Source organism: Pteronotus mesoamericanus, unplaced genomic scaffold, assembly GCF_021234165.1.
Source record: "Pteronotus mesoamericanus isolate MK-2021 breed Mesoamerican mustached bat unplaced genomic scaffold, CSHL_Meso_final contig_164, whole genome shotgun sequence".
Taxonomy (NCBI): domain Eukaryota; kingdom Metazoa; phylum Chordata; class Mammalia; order Chiroptera; family Mormoopidae; genus Pteronotus; species Pteronotus mesoamericanus.
The window spans coordinates 5,896,197-5,912,800 of NW_026555065.1; the positions used below are offsets into that span (position 1 = coordinate 5,896,197).

The window sequence follows — 16,604 nt, forward strand, 5'->3', positions numbered from 1 at the left end:
CTCTTTCTTTCCCTTTTCTTTGTGAATCACACCCCTGCAACCCTGCGGCCCCTCCCCTCAAGGAACTTGAGGCGAAGGAGAGGAAGTCGCCCATAGGATATGGCCAAACGGTCACCATCCTGATTTCTGTCTCCCTCCCTGAAACCTCTGAGAGGCTGCCTTGCTGAGAGCTGATAAACACGGTCGTGGCTTTTCTCACAGCTGGCCACAGAGCCCATTACAACTCATGGTACCATCTTCCCAGTGAGGAATCATGCTTTGTTCTGGGCCACTGAAAGTCTTGCAGAATGTTCGCCATCAGAAACAAGGTCATGGCACATCAGAAACTTAAAAAAAAAAATCTATCTACCTATCTATCTATATCTATATAGATTATATATCGATATAGATATATACATATCATGCAACACAAATACTACCCTTTTTATTACAAAATCTTTTGTTTCAAAATCATAAGTGTGTCATTCTGTAACATAACAATATCACATTCAAGCACACCATATGACAGTTTAGGTGAAATGTACAGATTAAAACTATAAATTATTATACCTATATTATTACCCTACCAACCACATTTATGCACATATTACTTCTGCAGGATCCTGTATATATTTTTCAAAGGTATGAACATTTTGACTATAATTCAAATGTCCCTGAGGGGAAAAAGGAAGCCAAACCAAGTAGTCCTGCAATGTGAGGGAGGCATTTCCTGCCAGTGGGAAGCTGAGTGGGACAGGCAGCCATGTTTTCCCTTTTTTTGTAGGGAGTTTGGCTGCTACTAGTTTGCTTCTGGAATGGAATTGAGAAGTGCCTTGGGGGAGACCTTAGGTTGTATCCAAAGACCCAACTGTACCAGAGCCAGATCAACTTCTCCTTTGGGGAACCCATGGGTGGGGTGTCTTTAGGACCACCACCCTAAATAGTTCAAATAAAAGGGAAACCTCTTAGAACAAGCGGAACTGGGGAGGGCTTAGAGCTGGACACAGGGCCTTGATACCCCTGCCCCCCAGGGCTGGCCTGGCCTCAGGAAAAGTTCTAGGGAAACTGTAAACAGACAAAGTGGGTGGCAGAGAGAAAGCACTGACAGATGGTTATGCCTGCAACCTGGGGAGGGACCACCTTCGGCATCCAGATGTGAGTAAGTGCACATTCACACAGGATCCACTGGAAAAGGCCTGAGCTTGCACCACTAGTATCTTGGGAGTGGTTTTCCCACAGTAGCCACTGTTTCAGCACTTTTTTTTAAAAAGTGAAAAGTAATGCCACTGAAAATGAATCTGTGATTGCTATTTCTGTTTGATGGAAAAACTCTTAAAGATTTTGTCATGCTCTCTCTCTCAAAAAAAAAAAAAAAGAAAGAAAAAAAAGTCACTTGAATGTCTATATAGGAAACATGGACAAAGAAAAAGTAACAGAATTCTTTCAAGGATTAATCAGATACATTTATTACATCATGAGCCTCTTGATAAAGAGTCCTCCATGTGCCTGAGGAGGGTCTGACAAGGAACTACGGCTCTACTGGTGCAGAGTTACCTGAGAACATGAGTTCCCCACACACCTGCGCTTTTCACACCCTGCACGTCTCCTGGCCTGGAACCAATCAGTGGCAGGTAAGCTCAGAGCCCACAGTTTAGCCATATAGAAAATACTGTGTCTGTGTTTCTTCCTCCCTGATCATCTGGTTGTCTTTCCTGCTCACCCAATTAATCAGTATAGCATGCTGGTCTATAGCAAAATTACCAAAAGAAACAAGAAAACCACATCCATTGTAATGAATGGGCTTTACCTTAAGGTCCTCTTTAAACTGCATTTTTCTTTATTTGTAATAATGTGCTGTCTCTTCCCCTGATCATTTGCCATTTTGGTCCAAGTTTAAACTGCACTCAAAACCCCAAACAGTGCTCTCTAGGTGGGTGAAGCTGGTGCTGATGTTGGCAGCATCTTTAAAGCCGTCTGAAAGAGCTCCTGCTGATGCACACTCATGGGCCACTTCTCAGTGGAAAAAGGCTCCAAGCATGAGCTCTACCTTTTAACTCCTGAAGCCAGGACTCCAACACTGCATTTCACTCCCTTCTCATCACGTCTCTGCTTCCGCCCCACCGTGACCTGTCACTCTGCATCCACCCCAAGCAACGTGGAGATGGCTCCTAGACATTCCCAAAGGAAGCCTTCCTGAGCCACCTGTTCAATCCACTGGCTTGCCACCTGTCAGGGGTATTGCATACATCCAGGAGCGCTCTTTAAAAGAACACTTCTTTTCTCTTCCCAAAAGCTGGGCTATTAGCACGCTAGTCCTCTTTCCAGAAAGCAGTGCTCACAGTCTTTTGTTGAGAGAGACCAGAATGCACTCACACATACTTCACAGGCTCTTCTTTGAGGAAGAGGTCGAAGTCAGCCAAAGAAGGCAGTTCTGTGCCAGAGAAAATATTTCATAATCCTGAACTTCCTGTTGCACCCAATTAGGCTATGGAATTACTTTCTGATTGTCGGCTTAGTCTAAATATTGTCAACTTCTCCTGACAAGTTAACCTATAACAGGAAATTCAACAGACAGAGTACAGTCCACACTACATTATCATTATTAGATATATTTAGTCCTAACCAAGATTTACATGAAGCCCAATGACTCATCACCCATACAGCTGGTATGGCCGATTTGGTTTATACATTTTGTTACTGTGGGTGGAAAGGAAAAGTTAGATAGTTGACTTGTGCTTGAATTTTTGCTGAAAATTACTAGTTTCTAAATTGAAGATCAGGGTAAAAATGAATTAAAATGAAATATAAACCTACATGTGTTTGGAGACTAGAATCCTGATCTTTATTTCATGTCACAGACACAGGGTAGAGCCTTCCATTTTTCCAACAAGCATGTCCCTTGAGGATTCATCACTGCAAAAACTAAGGTGCACATAATATCTCAGCCTCTTAGGAAACATCAATAATTATGGTTTGTTTCTCTACTAAAATAATCTAGCATTACTGTACAGGTTCCAAATGCTACAGGAAGAAATGGAATACAACATAATGAAACGTAACAAACTCTCCATCTTCTAAGTTTACTTGTGATTTTATCATATTCTTTCCTGTTGCCTTATAAACTGTATTAGGAACCCCCGGAGACAGGGCAAGACACTGTAGGAATATGTTTGATATATAGTTGGATTAAATAACAACCTAATATATCAAACATATCACACAGAGGCCTGCAGAAAAGGCATCCAGGTCTGACTGAGCTCGGGAATAGGCGGAGCCCTGCAGGCTGCGCTGCAGGGGCAGTTGCCCCTGCGGCTCCTTCCCCTGTCTGTGGAGCACAGCCTGCCTGCGAGTGTGGAATCGCACCATTAGCGCTACTGGAGGCACGCGCGCCAGAGCTCGCCGGCGTGCTCATTTTGCCTTTATACCATCTTCCCAAGCAGTGGACGCAACAGTGCAAACTTGTTCGTTATTCATGTCTGGGAGACTCCAGGCCAAAAGAGGCACTTAAGTTTTAGGGGCCTGAAGTGGGAACAAACCAGGAAACATCTTCATAAAGCACAGACTATTCTACTTTTAAAACAGGCAACCTGAGAAGGCGGTGATCAAAACAGTGTAAACGAAAACATTGCCCGGCCCTGAAACTGTTCCTCAAAGCAATGTAAATGCTGCCCAGCTATGGAAGGAAAGCGTGTTCACTGCCTGCCGAGGGCCCATGTGCTGTGTATAGAGTTACAGGAATAGGGATGTCAGAGCAATTGCTTATTCACAGTACCCTAAGTTTTATTTTGTCTTTCCCAATTATGTGAGGGAATGGAGAAAAGCGATTAATCTCAAGACTGGTTGATCTGGCTGTAAAAATAGGATTTTTTTTTAAACTGGGGAAATAAGTTCCTTTATAAAGCCAAGGAAGATATTTTATTTCATGCAGATATTACCACAAAGCAGATGGCACTCCCAGACAGGCACAAACGAGGTGTTTTTATTTTTTTATTTTTGTGCTAATTGGCTTTATTGACTGATTCATGAATCAGGCAGCATCCCATCTGGTAAATAGAAAGGTATTCTCACAAAAGCTTTGGTTTTTTGTTGATGGTTTCTTCAAAAACAGTTGTATAGATCATATAAGCTATGTGGTGGGAGCCTCTGGTCACTGGGCAGAGAGGGAATTCAGGTCGCTGTCAAGCACTCTGCCTGAAAGCACCAACCACCCTCCCTAACAGCAAGATGGGAGAGATCTAAAGCAGGGAGCTCCATAATGAAATGCAGGGACTCAAATCAACAGCCAGGTTAAATACGACCTTAACCAAAGGATACCTCGGCTTCCCATAAAAACAAAAACAAAAAGCCCCCCAAAATAAAACAAAAAAACCCAACGCTGTAAACACAAAGGCTAAATGACCCTGAGTAGTGTGGGAAATGCGCACATGCCCATTCAGCAGCCATCGCTAATTTAAGTGCTCTCATTGTGAAAACAGACCCTCCCATCAGCCCAATTCCACCATTCTTGTACAGTCCCCACCTGTCTCCTTCATATGCAAGTGATTTTCACAGAGTTGTAACCATAATGAGTATACACTTCTGTATTCTGTTTCTTTTTAAAAACTTTCCATTATGTTATGAGCATCTTTAGGCTACACAGTCTTATCAACCATTGTTTGTAATTGTTGCGTACTTTTCCTTCAAGGAGACACTCAGGGCACGCCCAGCTTTTCTCACTGCTACAAATGAGGGTGAGAGGAACAACCCTCTCTCTCTCACACACACAGCTTTTTCTCTGGATTTCCTTCTCAGGACAGATTCTAGAGTTTGGATCAATGGCTCAAAGGGTACGGGCAACCCAAAAACCTCCCCTGTGGGACCACACCAGCCTCTCGGACACCGGGTAGGCCAGCAGGACCGGTACGGACCAGAACTGCCACCCAGCCAGAGCCCACACACACTGCCCTCAGCCCAGTCCTGGCCCTCTGACGCTGGCCAGGTCACCTGCCCCAGATTCTGCCTTGGCAGAGCAGGGATGGAAATGGTGCTGCCTTGTGGACTTGTTCCAAGGACCAGATGAGTTAATCCATGTAGAGCACTGAGAAGATTGCCTGGCACACGCCTGGCACCCCATCAATGGGAGCTTTTGTCTTGCCCTTTCTTTCCCTCCCTCCCTCCCTTCCTCTCTTTCTTCTTAGGCCATCAGCTCATGGTTCTATGGAATAATTTTTATTTCAGGCATTTTCCCAGCAGGTAGTAGATAAAAGTCCCAGAAGCCTATTTTCAATGACAGTGATACAGTTACTGCATACTAAATCTTACTGTATACCAGGCACTGTGTTCTTAAATTAGCTCATTTGTTATAACAACAATTCTATGAGGTAGGAACTCTAACAACTTTGTTTTTCAGATAAAAAATCATCAGGTAAATAAGTGGCTGGCAGAGGGAAACCCAGATTCAGAGACAGACGAGGACGTGGAAGGACCTGGCAGAAGGACAAAGGGAACAGGACTGGAACAGGAGTTCTTGGAATATGGTGACATGTTAATGTCAAACTAGTACCAAGCTAATGCTCAAGTTGAAGGCGTGTCAACTGATGTGGCTTCAGCATTAGCAGACAGCAGCTTTCCCAAGAGAGGCCACTTAAAATAAATCACATATGGAGAAGGAAAAACAAATTAAGCATGAGGCCTCTAAATATTAGTCGATGGTTGCTGTTTGCTTCTTAAGTTGAAAGTATATTTTCCATTCACAATTAGCTTGATTTGCAAAGCACGAACAGATAAAACCAGAAAATGGAGTCCCTCCTATACCCACACTCAGCTCTTAAAATTCAATCTCAGACAATCCAAGACTGTCAGGTTAGAGGCAGTGAAGAGAACCCTGAAAAACTCCTAAATCAGAAGCCAAAACTCTTACATTACATTTTGAGGAGAAAAAATTTTAAATGTGTTTGCCAAGTCTAGAGTGACTATTAGGAGATTGGTTTGAAGAACTCCATGGTTTCAAGAGTGTTCCTCAGCTTAACAGATTTACCACATGCACATGTGTTCTTTACATACAACATTGACCCAGGCACTGCTTTGGAGTGGTTTGGTGTACTCAAGTGCTCACACTCCATCTCTTGGTCCAACAAAAAGAGTAAAATTTTAAGTATACATAAACTCAGGGACTCAACTTTTTTTAAGGGGAAGACCCAGATTTTATTTCACAGTGTATTTGGTTCCTTGGATGGGAGGTAAGGTTACAGGTACCAGAAGGGACCTACTTGAATAGACAAAAAAAGAGGTCCCCTCTGGTTCTACTGTCTTCTCATGGGGGGTGGGGTGGGAAGTTACAGCTTCTTAACAGGGTTGGGCTTTGTGCCTGGACAGCACTAGCTCAACATCCTTTTTACTTAATAATCGACCTCCCTGTTATGCAAACTTAATAGCTGTTTCTCTTAACATATACTCATGGTCTTAAGTTCTAAACACTTATCTAGATGACAAATATAGCTGGAGAACATATGCCATCCAATCAGTCTCTAACATATACTGAAAAAGCTGATTATTGGGTGCACTTTTGAGATTCACATGGCCCTTTTTTAACTTGTAGAAAAGGAGAGACCCAGTGTCGTTACTTCTCTATTAACGGCATATGGAAACCGGAAAATTTGAGGGTGACAATCTCACATTCAGTAATACGGACTCTTTTAAGGAAGCATCCAATGTCTGCTTTATATATAATGGAACTTAATGAAGATTATAAATGCCCAATTCTTCCTCTGGATATCCAAAAGTATTTTTCTGGGTGGTTAACCTGAAAGACTCTCCCACTGTGTCTTTTCTGTACCCGTAAAAAGGTGCCGGGCAGGTAGAGAAGGTTTGCAGCTCGTTAGTCTAACCACTCGGAATAAGGCAAGTTCCCTGCCGCAGCCAGCTCCATTTCACAGCCGTCCACCAGAAGACCTACCGACACGAGACAAGCAGCCACACACGGACACTCACTTTTGGTTTGGCTCTTGGCTTCAGCTGCTCTAACTTCTTAGCAGCAGCCTCAATGGATGCTGCAGCCCCCAGTAATTCTGTTTCTGCAATGACGGTTGGGTCTTCTGGATCCACCCACTCTGTTCCTAGAATCAGTCCAAAGAGGGTCATTCTTGGTAGCTGTGGACCTCAGGACACTGCTTCATTACAAACAATATCTGGATTTGCATGCAGAGAAGTTCCATGAACCTGCTAGCTGCATGGTCCTAGGGGATTGACTCTCTGGCTCTCAGAGGCCAGAGCAGTGCCAAAAGCCACCTGTCTGATCCTGGTTTTTGACATCAGCTGTGTGTACAGCCCTACCACAAGAGCATTCGTCAGTGATAGTTTCACAAATCAAGATCTCATGGACCAAGGCCAGCTTGACCATGACTCTGACTTCTAACTTGGGGTCCATGATGGTAAGCAAGCAACCTCAGGAGGCTCGAGACTATGCTGAGCACAAAGAGCATTCCTACGCTCTTCTCCTGGGCACTCGTGAAGAATGGCCACTCATCTCAGTTCAAACAAAGGGGAACTGGTGAGAAAACCTTTCCCTGGTGAGCTGACTGCTTCTATGGAACCATGAAGGGGTGTGCCAACAGTGTACTCAGATGGCACCATTTCCTAAACATGAAGGGTATTATTTAAATAAGAATAAATATTCTGATGAATGAAAACAGACAAAATAAGTGTTGAGACCCTTAAAAGAGAAATGAACAGTTCTAGATGGACGAAGCCAGCAGTCCCCAGCCTTTTTGGCACCAGGGAACGGTGTCACGGAAGACATTTCTTCCATGGACCTGAGGGTGGGGGATGGTTTTGGGATGATTGAAGCTCACCTCCTGCTGTGTGGCCCAGTTCCTAACAGGCCCGGACCAGTACTGGTCTGTGGCCTGGAGGTTGGGGACTCCTGGATAAGCCAGTTAAGTCCTTAACATAAAGACTTGAGAAAAGACTCGCTTCAGGAGGATATTACTTTTAAAATCTAACTCTATTCCCATTTACTTTAAAAAACCACCTCACTATCTTCCTTCTGACCACGGGTGCCAAGAAAGGGCTTGTGTTGCTGTGTATTTGCTCAGTTCACTGTGCTGGCATTGCCTTGGCGCGGTGCCCCATGAAAGGACACAAGAGGGTCCACCCTACCTTTCATGGCTTCTGCTGCCTGAATGAGCTCAGTCACAGCGCCAGCGACTCGTTTGGAGAGAGCAGCCAGCTGGTGTTTGAGTTCCGGCGTTGGTTTCTGAAGAACCTATGGGTAAAGAACAGGCCAAATGCATAAGAAAGATGGCAACCATTGTGATAGTAAAGAAGCACACTCTTACTGGTGGGCACAGTTGGACATCCTGGTTTTAGGTTGTAATTCTGTCACCAAGTGACTTCAGAATCTTGGGTAAAACATGTAAAACTCACTGTCCTTCAGTTTTTCTCACATAAGAAATGAATAGTTGGGAGCCAGGGGTTTCTCTATCATCCCTTCTGACCTATTTCCTTAAGATCATATGGGAGACAAAACCCTTACTTGTCCTTTATGAATACCTTCCTTGTCCTTTACTTGCACTTTTACTTGTACATAACATAAATACATGCACATGAAAATTACCCACCATTACCCAAGAACACTCTGAGTGTACATGAAAGCTCGAGGCCATGGGTCAGCTGGAGCTTGTGGCAAAACAAATGTGGGACCAGAAGAAGAAATGTATGGCTCAGGTGGGGTCCTGGAGACCAAACCATCAGGAGTGCAACAACAACCAGCTGATCAGGAGGGTTGTTCCTGAAAGAACGATCCATTTTCAATGTTTTCACTGCAAGCTCTCCCGGGGGAAAAGTCACAAAGACTTTTTCTCTTTTGAACTAGTTCAAAGGTTTTTAAAAATGTGTTTTGCTTTTTGTTTTTTATGGTGTTAAAAAGAGATATTGGAACTCCAACCCCCGATCTAACTTGAAAGGCATCCTAGCTGAATTCTTCCCAAATTCATTCCAGAACAGAGCTAAGAAATGGGATGAGAACTCCTCACCCACCTCCACCATGGATTTACATTTTGATTTACACCAACTTGTTCCTTCCTAATTTCAAAATTCCTCTTCCAACAGTCTGCATCTCCCCCCCCATGTTGTGCAATGGTCACCTTCAGATTTAGAAATGTTTAGACATTCTGGAGAAAAGCACAACTGCAGTCTCTCCTAGACCATCTTGGAGCCTCTGAGCAGGGGACGAGGCATAGGCTTGGGAATTGGACAGACCTGTGCTTGAACCTGGCTTTGCCTGCTGCTGTTCTGACTCTGGGCAGATTGCTGAGCCCCTTACAGGGGCGTCCAACCCTTGGCTCACAGGCCGCATGCGGCCCAGGATGGCTCTGAATGCAGCCCAACACAAAAATCGCAAATTTACTTAAAACCTTTGTTTCGCTCATCAGTTTTTGTTTGTGTTTGTGTATTTATTGTGTGGCCCAAGACAACTCTTCTTCTTCCAGTGTGACCCAGAGACGCCAAAGGGGTGGACACCCCCCCTCCCCCGCTAGAACTTGGTTTCTACTTATAACGCTGTGGTAACGCCTACCCCTCAGGGCTGCCATAAAGATCGAATGCAGTAACACATGCAACGTTATCTCGCACAACACAACACAGTAGGCATTCACTGAATGTTAATTCCCTTCTTGGTATTCCACCCCCTTTTACCTAGCCAGGTACCATATTCACTCTCAGGAGTCTAGAAAAGATGACTCTTGGACCCTGGCCTAACCCCTTCATGTCATAACTATAAGAGACTGGTAAAAAGTCTGGGGCTGGGGGTGTTAATGGGGTTACACTTTGACCAGCCCAGATATATCAGTGCATAGAAGAGAATGTTTGCATCCTCAGACTGATTAGTCAAAGATTTTTGAGCATCACTTCACATGCATCTATTCCCTCCTTCTTATAATCTTTTAAATATTCTGTTTGCTACTGTACTCTGATTTCAGCTATTCTGTTATTCTCATTTTCTCACTGCAGGACCGACACACATCACTACACAGATATTAAGAACTCAGTACAGACCTGTGAAGAGGTGAGCAAATAAATGGATGATTGTAAAAGAGACCAATGCACTACTGGAACAATTCCTAATATGGCGGCTTCCTAGACCCATTCCAAAACAACACTAGAACCATGGGGAGGAGGGTTTAAGTGCTTTTTACTTTCTAGTACAGCCATGGGCAAGCAATTTAGTTATAGGTACGTTCTGGATTCAATGTGCCTGTGTAACCCGGGTCCAGTTACTTATCTTCTCTAAACTTTACTTACCACTTAAATGATCATAACAGTTCTTTTGTTATACAATTGTGGTAAGACTGGATAAATATATAATTTAATATAAGGATACTGATAGAATTGGTCTGGTGTATGGCCTGGGCATCAAGATTTTTAAGTTCCCCTGCTGACTTTCATATGCAGCCAAAGTCGTGAACCACTGCTCTAAACTCAAATGGTAGCATTACCATCACTTAATTATAAAATGTTTATACTATATTTGTCTGAGTCAATACATGCTATAAGGTTACGAGGTGAATAATGGTTATGGCTCAAGGTCTGAATAGCCAAGTAGTCCAAAGGCATTGCTAATTAGTTTTTATACAATGGCCAACACAACATGAATAAGCAAAGAGTTAAAGATATGGTAGAGAAACTCATAGTGAATGGCGAAAGACTTGAGTGTTCTCCTGTTAAGATTGAAAATAAGGTAAAGATGTCTGTTCTCACACTTCTATCAATATTGTACTAGAATTCCTAGCCACTGAAATAAGAAAAAGAAATAAATGGCACACAGGTGACAAGGGAGAAGACAAACTGTATTTGTTCACAAACAATATGAATGCCTATGTAGAAAATTCTAAGGTATCTGTTAAAAAGACTTATAGGCTAATAAGTGAGTTCAGCAAAGTTACAAGACATAAAGTCAATATATAAATATTATATTTTATATACAAGCAATAACATTGGGAATTAAACTTTAAAAAATTACATTGAGAATTAAATTTATAATAGCACCAGTAGTTATGAAATATCTAGAGTTAAATTTAACAATAGATGTGCAAGATTTGAATGTTAAAAACTCCAAACACTGTTGAAAATAATATTAAAGGCCTAAAGAAATGGAGAGATATACTATGTTCCTGGATCAGAAGACCTTGAGAGAAACTACTTGCAGAAGATACATCTGACAAAGAACTCCTATCTTGAAAATATAAAGAACTCCAAAAGTTCAATAATAAGATAACAACAAAAAAAACGGGCAAAAGGTCTGAACAGACACTTCATCAAAAGAAACATACAGAAGGAAACAGGTACATAAAAAAAGATGCTCAACAGTATAAATTAAAACCACAGTGAGATACCACTACATACCCATTAGAATGGCTAGAATTACAAAGACTGACCATTTCAAGTGTTAACAAGGATGTAAAGCAATCAGAACTCCCATACACTGCTGGTAAAAATGCAAAATAGTATAACCACTTTAAAAATCAGTTCTGTGGTTTCCTAAAAAGTTAAAAAACACACCTACCCTATGACATAAATATTCCATTTCTAGCTATTTATGCAAGAGAAATGAGCATGTAGAGGCATAGAAACCTGCACACTGTTAAGAAACAACAGGTCCAAGGCAGAGCCACCCGCCCTACAGAAAACCAAGGACAGAAAACCAAGACTCTGTTGCTGTTTCAACCTCTCCCAGGAAGGGATTTCCTGACAAGGTCCCTGCTGCATTCCCCCAAAGAAAGGTGTCCTTACTTGAAACAACCCTTTCTTTTCTTTTGCTAATAACTTTCTTAGCCTGTCCAGTTTGTGCCTATAAAAATGCTTTGGTTTTGTACATTCTGTTTGCTTGATGGGCTGCCTCTGCAATTCACGAGTTTTTCAGTAAAGCCAGTAAAGACCTTCAAATTTACTTGGATGGATTTTTGTTCTTTAACAATGCAGAATATTCTTAACAGCTTTATTTGTAATAATCAAAACCCAGAAACACCCCAAATGTCAATCAACAGATCTATAAACAAATTATGGCACAACCATATGATGAAATACTACTTAGCAATAAAAGGCAACACATTATTGATACACACAACATGGATGTGTACCATGGAAAGGAAAATAGTGATGCTGAGGGAAAGACACCAGATAAAAAGGAGCACATGCTATATGATTCCATTTATATAAAAGTATAGAAAATGCAAACAAATTGTAATAAAAAGCAGATCAGTAGTTGCCTGTGCATTCTGAGCAGTGATGGATCTATTCATTGTGATTGTTGTGATGATTTCACAGGTGTATTCATATGTTGATACTTAAATTATATACTTTGAATATGTGTGTTGCATATTAATTATGCCTCAAGAAAGCTGAAAAAAAGTTTAGGGTGCAGTGGGGAGAGTCACATCATCAAAGCAGAGTGGTGAAAGACGTCTGTCTTTAAAAGAGCCTTGATGGAGGAAGAGAACCACTTCTGTATACAACATAGCTCTCTAAGGAAGGAAACAGTCATGTGACAAAGCACCCTATTTAGATAAGGCAGGAGGAAAGGAGTTCTATTTTTATTCTGCTATTAAATCAATATGATTTCTAATAGCAGGCACAGACAGAATCAAATTAAAGTTCTGCTAGTGGAAGTAGGGTAATTTTAACCCTGTCAAAGATCTCATATTGTGGTTTTGCAGCAATACTGAATTGTGACTGCTGCAGAGCTAAAGCGGCTGCCTTTTGCCCCACAATACAAATCTTCTAGGACAAACCAGCAAATGGCAAATGCAAGAAGCCATCACTACTCAAATGGGCATGTCTACTAGCTCAAAAAGCAGCTCCCAGAGAAGCAAGGAGATGGCGCTGCCTAAATTAGATCCCATTGTTGGTTGACTGCTAACTGGATTCTCCAAAGAAAAGGATCCCCCAAGTAGGGGTTTTCAATTTGGAGCCTCAGTTCCAAAAGGATGCAGCTGGGTGTTTGGGCCTGATAATCCTCTCAACGGTTTAAAGGGCCACTTTGGGTATATATGCTGTTTCTCTGACGAGGGTAGGGGAGGCAGGGAAAGGGTTTTCAGCTCTAGGGAGACCAAGAGCCACAAAAGGTTAAGAAAGCTAAAATCCTGATAGCTATTTGCACCTAGACAGTGAAAAAAAGAGAATGGGATTAGTAATGGATATAAAATTCATTATTATTTATAGATTTCTTTAAAAAAAATAAAGATCTGAACAAAATGAAACAAAATGTTAATTAACAAAATTAGTTCATTATAGATGGTGGGCACATGGATATTGATCTGATTTTCTGCATTTTAAAATCTTTTCTATTACAGTAAAGCTAAAATATACAAACCAGCCAAAAATATTAGGAATCTTCTACTCTAAGATATTTGAACTGAATAAGGCTAAAGTAGCATAATTTCCCCCACATTTTTATGTGCCTAAATTTAAGAAAAGCAGCTCACTAAAGAAATCCCTGAACCTCCTTGTGCCACCTGAAAGTGACCTCAATTTATTTCTGTCAATTGCTGGATACCTTTTCCAAACCTTACGTTCTACTTTTCTCTTTCCCCTTTTAAAAATTAGACAATTATGTGTTCTTTCCTCAGCCTCAGCAATCTCACTAGTCCTCTCTGATTAACTGAAACAGAAGTCAAATTTTCAAGTGATCCAGGACGACTATTGTACCACCACCTCCTGCTACAGTTTGGATTTAGGTGGACTTTCTTCTCAGAAGGGTAATGCTGTGGTGATCTCATTATACATGGTCTCCCCACACAGATCACAGAAAAGGAAGACGACAGGATGGTGTGCGTGTGCGTGAAAAGCTCTAGTTTTTAAATGCATTTTTTATTCACCACCCTTAAATAGCTAATCTAATCTTTTCTTCTAAAGATAATTTCAACACACATCTGATGTCTTCTCTACACTGGCAATTTGGCTTTCATTTTCTGGCTCTGTCTCTCACAGTCCCCTCAGAAACAAACTCTGGTTTCCCTGCTTGTGCATCTCCACTCTGCTCTCTTCTTGCTGAGCCTCTATCAGCACCGGCCTCGGCAGTCCTGGGGCTCGTAGGCCTCTCAGTGTGGAACAAGCTTCCTTCCTCTTAGCCTCGTTTGTGCCCATGTTTCTTCAAAGTCTGCTTTGGAGAAGGAGTTAGGGCTAATAATGTGAAACGTGAACTTGTTTTCAGCAGCGGGCCCAAGAAAACCACCAATGTCCACAGTTTAGGTGACAGAACATGGTCACAGGGCCTCTAAAATTTTTAGTTAGCAACTTGTATTTTCCTATGTTTATGATAATTCCCTGGAAATGGAGGCTGTTCCTTTTTCCTATATTTTTATTAGAAAATACCCTTTAAAGAGTACGTCTAGCTTTCTTAACAGACAAAAATGAATACGTGAACAGATACACACACGATGATATTCCATCCATATTTCATGGGAAGTCAGAACCATCAGCACTTGTCACTGTTAAGTGGGAAAAACATGCTTGCAAAAGAGGAGACAATTTTTTTTGTATGTTTCATGAAAGTGTTAATGTCATTTAGCTTTTCTTCCTATTAATGTTTTAATTTTAGCACCAAGTACCTTCCCACTATAAACCTCAAAACAGCCATGGAGAAACAGGACATTTATATTTCTATCCTAATTACAGGTTAAAATGGCAATAATTGTATAGAAAGATGAAAAGAAACTCATGTAGCAGGTTTTTAACAGACACATCAACCACTCAGGTTTGCAGCATGTAAGGTTTAAGAGTCCTGTGTCTCTGAAGGGAAGAATTCATAACAGAAAACGAATCTATTGAATAAGAGATCCGGCAGTCCAGGGCCACAGGCCCTGCTAACAGGCCCTGCTAACAACTCTAAATTTCTCAGTAAATTGCCAGATTTTTCTCAGCTTGTGTACATGATGGTAGGAAGTGATGAAGCCCAAAAATGAATACAGGTAGCAAAGCAGCAATCCCTGCGGATGATATTCAAAATCCTTGACCAGAAAGAGTTTGCAAAATAGCAACTGAACTTTCCTAAGTCCTTCCTAGAGTCTTCCCTGCCCATACTGATTGATGTATTATTCTAACATGCAAACAAAAGAGAGAGGAATCTGTGGCAGGCTTTAAAGCCTGCTTGGAAGCCCTCTTCCTATGGTTTTTCAGGCTCCATATGATAAGTACTCAACCTGCACTAGCTGCCCTCTTGGTAAATAGATTATCCACTGAGATGAGTGGACTGATAAAAGGCAGAAAATAGGATGGGAGGACAGAGACCTAACTGAACTCATGACTATAGCTGAGCATTTTGAACGGACCCTGGAGCAAGATGGAAGATGAAAATCCATCAAACTATTAGCTTTACCGCTACAACAGCTCCAAGTCCAGAGACCCAGAATAATACCTGGGACTCTCAAATTGCACTCCACTAGGGATCCATCGTCAAACACTGGCCCAGAAATTGATGTCGCAATTGTAATAAACTGGAACACTGGAAAAGAGACTGTCCTCAAAGGCCGGATGTAAACTTTTCAACATCAACTCATATAAATGTCCCCATATCTACCTCCAAGGATTCCCCCATAGGGGCCCCCCGCACAGCTGACGGGGCCCTGAGGGGCTCCCCGGCAAGCCAGCACCCGTACAGCAGGTCCTCGAATAACATCATTTTATTATAGCCTTGAAGGAAACAAGATGGATTCCCAGCCGAGGCCACTGTCTGTGTGGAGTTGGCATGTTCTTCCCGTGTCTGCGTGGGTTTTCTCTGGGTGGTCCGGTTTCCTCCCACACCCCAGAGATGTGCACGTGAGGTGAACTGCTGCGTCTATGTGGTGGGTACAAAGTCCCAGTCTGAGTGAGTGTGGCTGTGAGTGGCTTTGTCATGGAAGGGCGTCATGTCCAGGGTTGCTTTCCACCTTGCACCCTGAGCTGCTGAGCCATCTGTGACCCTGAACTGGAATAAACAGGTTGAAAAAAGAATTATCTGTTTTTATGAACCATTCCTAAAGGTATATATAGCTTACATTTATTTTGATGTTTAATATTAGAAGTGTTTGGGGTCTTATTTAGAAGTGTGACATTTAGGACCACAAACACACAGTAGGAACTTAACCCTTATTTATATCACTTAGCCTATGATACAACTGGTTTCATTTTAAGTCTTTCTGCATAAAGTTGCAGCTTCCACGAGCGAACTGGCAATGTTAAGTGAGCACTTGCTGTGCTTTCCTGGAACAGCCGAGTGGAAACTAAAATCGCTAGAGCTATGCTTTCCACTTTAAACCCCACCCTCACTGCACAAAAAAACCCTCCTTAGCATAGAAAGGAAGTTTCCGCAGTGGGGGCATCTAATAAAGTTTAGGGAGAATTTTTATCTTGAGTACAAATGACTTTGTGACTTCTCACTGAAAAACATTCCTTTTCTCTCTGTGACACAGCTCCAGCCAGTCTGGTAGGCAGATAGGTCCTCTCTAAATTGGAAGGGCTAACACATGTTGTTTCAAATGGAGACCTTTCTTAGAATTTCCTGACCAGCCTGAATTTGATCTTTTATGTTCCTGACCATCTCTCCTTGACATAGAGGAGGAAGAATTCCAACAAAGCTCCCCTAATTTAAGTGAAGTGCCTGGAAATCTGTGGGC

At 42.0% G+C, this 16,604-nt stretch overlaps 1 protein-coding gene across 1 annotated transcript in view; it reads right to left on the reverse strand.

Annotated features, from left to right (window-relative positions):
• TLN2 (talin 2) overlaps positions 1-16,604 on the reverse strand; it is a 401,255-nt gene that overhangs the window by 12,853 nt on the left and 371,798 nt on the right. Inside the window, exons 54-55 of the mRNA XM_054565330.1 lie at positions 8,116-8,221; positions 6,949-7,073 (exon numbers count right to left, since the gene is read on the reverse strand). Of these exons, the coding sequence (XP_054421305.1) occupies positions 6,949-7,073; positions 8,116-8,221 (231 nt within the window). The remainder of the gene's footprint in view (positions 1-6,948; positions 7,074-8,115; positions 8,222-16,604) is intronic.